The 5,417-nt window shown below is 45.4% G+C and overlaps 1 protein-coding gene across 1 annotated transcript in view; it reads left to right on the top strand.

The window, feature by feature from the left end:
• The window catches only part of lrrc75ba (leucine rich repeat containing 75Ba), a 13,195-nt gene extending 7,778 nt beyond the window's left edge, over positions 1 to 5,417 (top strand). The window contains exon 4 of the mRNA XM_029438983.1: positions 3,208 to 5,417. Coding sequence (XP_029294843.1) covers positions 3,208 to 3,805 — 598 coding nt within the window. The 3' untranslated portion in view covers positions 3,806 to 5,417. The remainder of the gene's footprint in view (positions 1 to 3,207) is intronic.

The following is a 5,417-nucleotide window of genomic DNA, read 5'->3' as shown; positions in this document are numbered from 1 at the left end:
CACATCGCTTATCTTCATTGAGCGCATCGTGAACGTTCTGTTCTTACACCTGTTCTCATATTCACCTATAATGAACCTTATATTGTGCATCGTAGCATACGACACATGTTAAAGCTTCCTCGGGAGGCCTATCAGTCAGCGCTTCAGCGCCAGGAAAATACAGAATAAGATACAGAAAGAGCAAAGTAGTCAGAGCATCCATCAAACCAAAAGATACGGGCTCTGTTGTGCAGGAACTACCTTTATTGACTATGAACTGTAAACTGTGAGGGAGGATTCCCTGCACCATGAAGGACAATGTGTGTGTGTGTGTGTGTGTGTGTGTGTGTGTGTGTGTGTGTGTGTGTGTGTGTGTGTGTGTTACATATATAATGCATGAGAAAATGAGTTAAAAATATAAGTGAAATGTCAGGGAGCAGATGGGATTCGGCTGCTCATCTCGTGTCTCTGCAGTTTCAGCCATCAGGGGGCTGATATGAATTATAGAGCAGAGCTTAACCGTAAATGACTCTGCAGAAAACAAAACGATACGAGCAATACAATAATAGCCCGAGGGAGAGCGATGAGCAAATGAACTCCTGGAAGATACTTATTTAAGGTTTAAATAAAATAACAGCTGCCACTTGTTAACACATTTTAACTGATCTAATTAGCATTTTAGCATCAGCTAACCCTCCCGATATGAATATTTATGTTAATAAATATTAACAGCGCTTACATTTACACCGACTGAATTCAAATGCTGCCTCATTATATTGAATCAATGACACACGGAGACTGATGAGCCACATGTGGAGACAAGAAGTGCTTCATTATATAATGTCAATTTAATTGATTACTTAGTAAATAATGGATTGATATTTATTAGATTACTCTATTGTGCATGTAGACTGATGAGCATCAACTATTAACTAAGATGTTGATGCCATTTGTGTTTGGCTTCAATATTTCTTTATCTTTAGATGGTAAATGTGAGGATAGTGAAGAAAGGAAAGAAGCTTCAATTCAATAGTGTGGTGCATGCTGGGATAATTTCTGCTTGCTGCTCAGGACATCTACTCAGCAACATGCATTGAATGTGATTCCTCGTCGAGAACACCACAACTCTGAATTATTGCTTTTGTAATCTCCTTTAATCTATTCTGTCATTTAAACTGAACCCTGGCGACGGAGTGCTCGAGGACGTGGAGACAACAAAAAGACGTCCGCTGGAAGTTATCAGTGACACCCTTGTTGGTGTCACATTAATCTGGGGGAAGGATGAAAGAGGCTTCAGGGGAGGACACCTCAGACATCCATTTTCCCTGATCTCAAAAGGCGGATTGTGTCTGACAAAGGAAGGAGTTTTGTGATCGAAACCTATTCACACCTGCAGGGGAGCGCATTACGACTTCTGTGCCTTTGGAGAAAATGAGGGTTCTGTCAGACAATAGAGAGGGGGGGCACTGAGGCTCACAAGACCCTGATGAAGATACAGCAGCCTTGACAAATGTCTTTATCTCATAGATTTGGTGATTAAACTCCCTCTTAGCGAGGCTTCCTTTCTTTAAAGCGTCTACTCATCAAACCATCCGGAGTGAATGCCGCTCAGGGTGCATCCATTTTCAACCAGACCAGAAAAATCACTTTAAAGCATGACAAGTGACAGGTACCGCCGTGGATGTCACAGTAAGTCACCGGGCACCGGAGGATGTTATAATTCACTCTGACACCGAATCAGCGTTACTTCAGTAACAGCTCACGCTAAAGATCCTCGGTGTACTGGTGCGCATTCTCTTCGGCTAATGCTGCAGGAAAGTATCCGCGTTTAAACTGCTTGCACGCCACAAGATCCTGAAAGGGCGGTACGTTTTTTTAAAAGGTTTGTTCTTCGAGTCCGTGAACCAAAACACACACACACACACACACACACACACACACACACGCGTCCTGCACGTGTTACTCCCTACTCACACGTTGAATATTACATCATTCACTTGATGAATCACTTTCCCCCTGAGCAACCTCTCAACGCTGCTTTAGAGGACATTCTGAAACCAACACCTTCTGGATCTACGTGAAATGATCAGGACTCACTCTGAACTATCAGACAACACTTTCTAATAACAAAGCATGGACTAATGCACGAGTCACACTGTGCTTATGCGATCGCACAAATGCATCATCAGGTATTGATTGTTACTTATACTTGTTACTTTATCAAACTGTTTAACAGATGCAAACATCTGCATGTTGCTGCTCCACCCACTGATCCACAGAAACAATGTGAACGACGTTGAGACGCCACAATCCTCCCTCACGTCTTATTTTATTATAATTCTAATAATAAATGTTTGTTTTCGGAGAGATTTATCAAAAGCTTGTATGTTCTAACAGCGTTTAAGATCATTCCAGGTCCTCGTCTGAACAATGATCTTAAACATGATTTGTATAGTTCCTAAAGGTAATGTGTACTATTGTATTGTTTAAATATGTCAATAGATGAAGTACTTAAAGTAATCTTCCTTCATACTTCTGCCAGGATGACCACAAAACACAAAGGAGTATTACATTTCATTCTGTGTTTTTAAAAGTGATATTTCATTTCTTGAAACCTGCAGAAACTCCTCAATTAGGGATTATTAATCACATAAATCATATACTTGATGGGTTATTAATGTGGAGCAACAGGAGTTCCTGATGCATCATGTATTAATTCATCACTGTGCAGTGGTGAAGCACCTTTCTGTACGTGTTACTGACAATCCTGCACCTGAGGGATTATTTCAATCTAGTAAAAGAAGTCGTGCATTTCCTTTCCTGTCTTATAAATGTAGTGGCCACGTATCTGATATGCAGGTTTTATCCTTTTCTAAACATCTTCAGAGTTCAGCACACTGCTCTGTGTGTAAGGAGCTCTGTGCTTCTGGCCGTCTGAGCTTTAAACTCAAGCTGCCGGCTCGTTCGGATGTTTTGGCTCCTCTGTTTACACGAGTAAAGCCCCATGCTGCAGTCTCTGTGTCAGCCTTCCGCTCCATGCCGGCCCAGTCCCCCCCCCCCCCCCCCCCCCCCCCCCCCCCCCCCCCCTCCTTTATACAACACAGGAAACACAACATAAAACCAGGGCCTTGTTCCCAAGTCCCATCCTATCAGCCTCCAGCTACAACCTAGACTTGCTTCTGTATTTTCAGTCATCTAAGCAATTAAACTCTTTCTCTTCACCAACAGTCTCAAGACAACCCTGCAGAAGAAGCTGTCCAGTGACTCGGTGGACCTGTCGGGCATCCCCCTGTCCACCCGCGACGTCCGTCAAGTCTTCTTCTACCTCCAAAACAACCGAGACAGCGTGGTGGCCGTGGACATCAGCTTCACCGATCTCCAGGACGACAACCTGAAGATTCTCCTGCCTCTGCTCGCATCGCTGCCCAAACTCAGCACCCTGGCTCTCAACGGTAACCGCCTCACGCTGGTCATCCTCAAAGACCTCACGGAGATGCTCAAAGACCCCAAGATGTTCTCCAGCCTGGCCTGGATCGACCTGGGCAACAACGTGGACATTTTCACCATGCCGCAGCCGCTGCTGGTGGCGCTACGCCGGCGCTGCAGCCTGAAGAGCAGCTTACCAACTATCTACGAGTACACGGAGGGTCAACCCTACTGCTACCACCTGGAGACTTCTATCGAGGAGCCCAGCCACTACGAGGAGGAAGAGGAGGAGGAAGAGGATGACGAGGATGACATGGGGAACAAATTGGAGCTGGAGCCGTGGAGTTTAGGGGAGAAGCAGCTCTCCAAAGACTTCACCCTTCACTTCTGTGAGAGGTGATGGGGTATTTCCACTCCGAGGCTCTTTCAACTGTGGTTGAAACGTCGTCCCACAGCACTCCGTTACCTCCTTTGCCCTCTCGCCCTCACACCACGAGCCCAGTCACCCTCCGAGGCACGAGGGAGACATGTGCCCACATTGTGAACTTCTCGTCTCGACACGGCTACCAAGCTATCCCTAACCATCTCTGAGTTAACGCACACACGAAGAAAGTGAAGTGACGACGGTGGACTTACTGTGTTGGTGGATGGTGCTCTTGGGAACGAGGTGCGGTTTCATTGGAGGGGGGCTGGAAGAGTTAATGAAGCGGTGCTCTCTCTCTCTCTCTCTATCACTCTCTTTCTCTCTCTATCACTCTCTCTCTCTCTCTCTCTGATAGTGGCAGCTGAGGAGCCAATCCCAAGGAGATTTAGTTGGTTGGATGGAGGAGCAGCATCCCGGCGGTGGCTGAAGTGGAGCTCGAGTTAGTTTGGAAACAGAGGGTCCCTACGGGTTCTCTACCAGGACTGAGGCTATCTCTGGCAGGCAGGGCCTCGCTCCACATTGTGTGTTCTCTGTTAATCTCTCAACAAAAGCTATGACACAAGTTCAACAGACTATACAGCCGACGACCCGTCACGTGACGCCAGCAAAACTGCTAGGTCAAGACTTTTTGCGTTTTCCCCCCCTTTCCAAATGTCCACTTGTGAATACCCACGCAGCCCTTGTGTAGATGTAAATGAGGACACAAAACATGGTTCTCTTGTGTTTTTTCTCGGGCTATTTTTGTGCACTTTTGGTGAACAAAGCAATCTTAGAAGACAACAGGTAGGACTCAACAATGGAAAGCTGTCACTGATTGTTTTTGTACTTGCTGATATTCACCTCTTTGTAATTATGGAGCTGTTGTAGTCACCACCACAGTGTTTTCAGTGCATCTATGACACCACAGAGTTGATATGGGCCAGCGAGTCTGAGCAGTGCTGCTCGTCCTACTGCCGTTTGTCTCTAGAAATGTGTTGTCCTTTGCGTTTATTGATACCGTACTTCAGTGGCCCCGCGACACAGCCATGACTGTTACCTGTGGGTGGTAGTCTGTCTACAGTAGCACACAGTGATTCATTTAGACTGACTGACTTTAAGGGGACTATTTCTTTCATGTTTCTGTTTCTCCATAGCATATACTCTGTGTGCATTGTTTGTATTTACAAAGCGGAACACAAACCTCTTTAAGGGTGAGATGATGACCAAATGCCTCGTGAAAGTTAGAAGGATCATAGACGAGCAACATCACCCGATATATAATAAATGTCTAAGTGTGTGTTACACGTGTTTGTGTCTGATTACTGCTGTAATTATTTGTGATGTTTCGTCTTTTGTCTGTAATTATAATAATGACTGTAATTGTGAAGCGCAGTGACCTCCAGCTATAAGCTTGAACCGTAAACAAAAAAGGGACGTGGCCGTCAGAGCGGACACCTTTCACGTGGGACGTTTCCTTTTGAAGGATGGAGAGCACTGTCCACTTTGTTCGTAGTTTATGTTTCCGTGTGTCGACGTCTCTTCCTTGTAGCCTGTGTGTACTTGTCTCATGCCGAACACTGACTGCCAATAAAAGAACCGATCCCAACTT

Source organism: Cottoperca gobio, chromosome 9 (assembly GCF_900634415.1).
Source record: "Cottoperca gobio chromosome 9, fCotGob3.1, whole genome shotgun sequence".
In the NCBI taxonomy this organism is placed as follows: domain Eukaryota; kingdom Metazoa; phylum Chordata; class Actinopteri; order Perciformes; family Bovichtidae; genus Cottoperca; species Cottoperca gobio.
The sequence above is the reverse complement of the archived record's forward strand: the minus strand, read 5'-3'. Positions and strand labels throughout refer to the sequence as shown.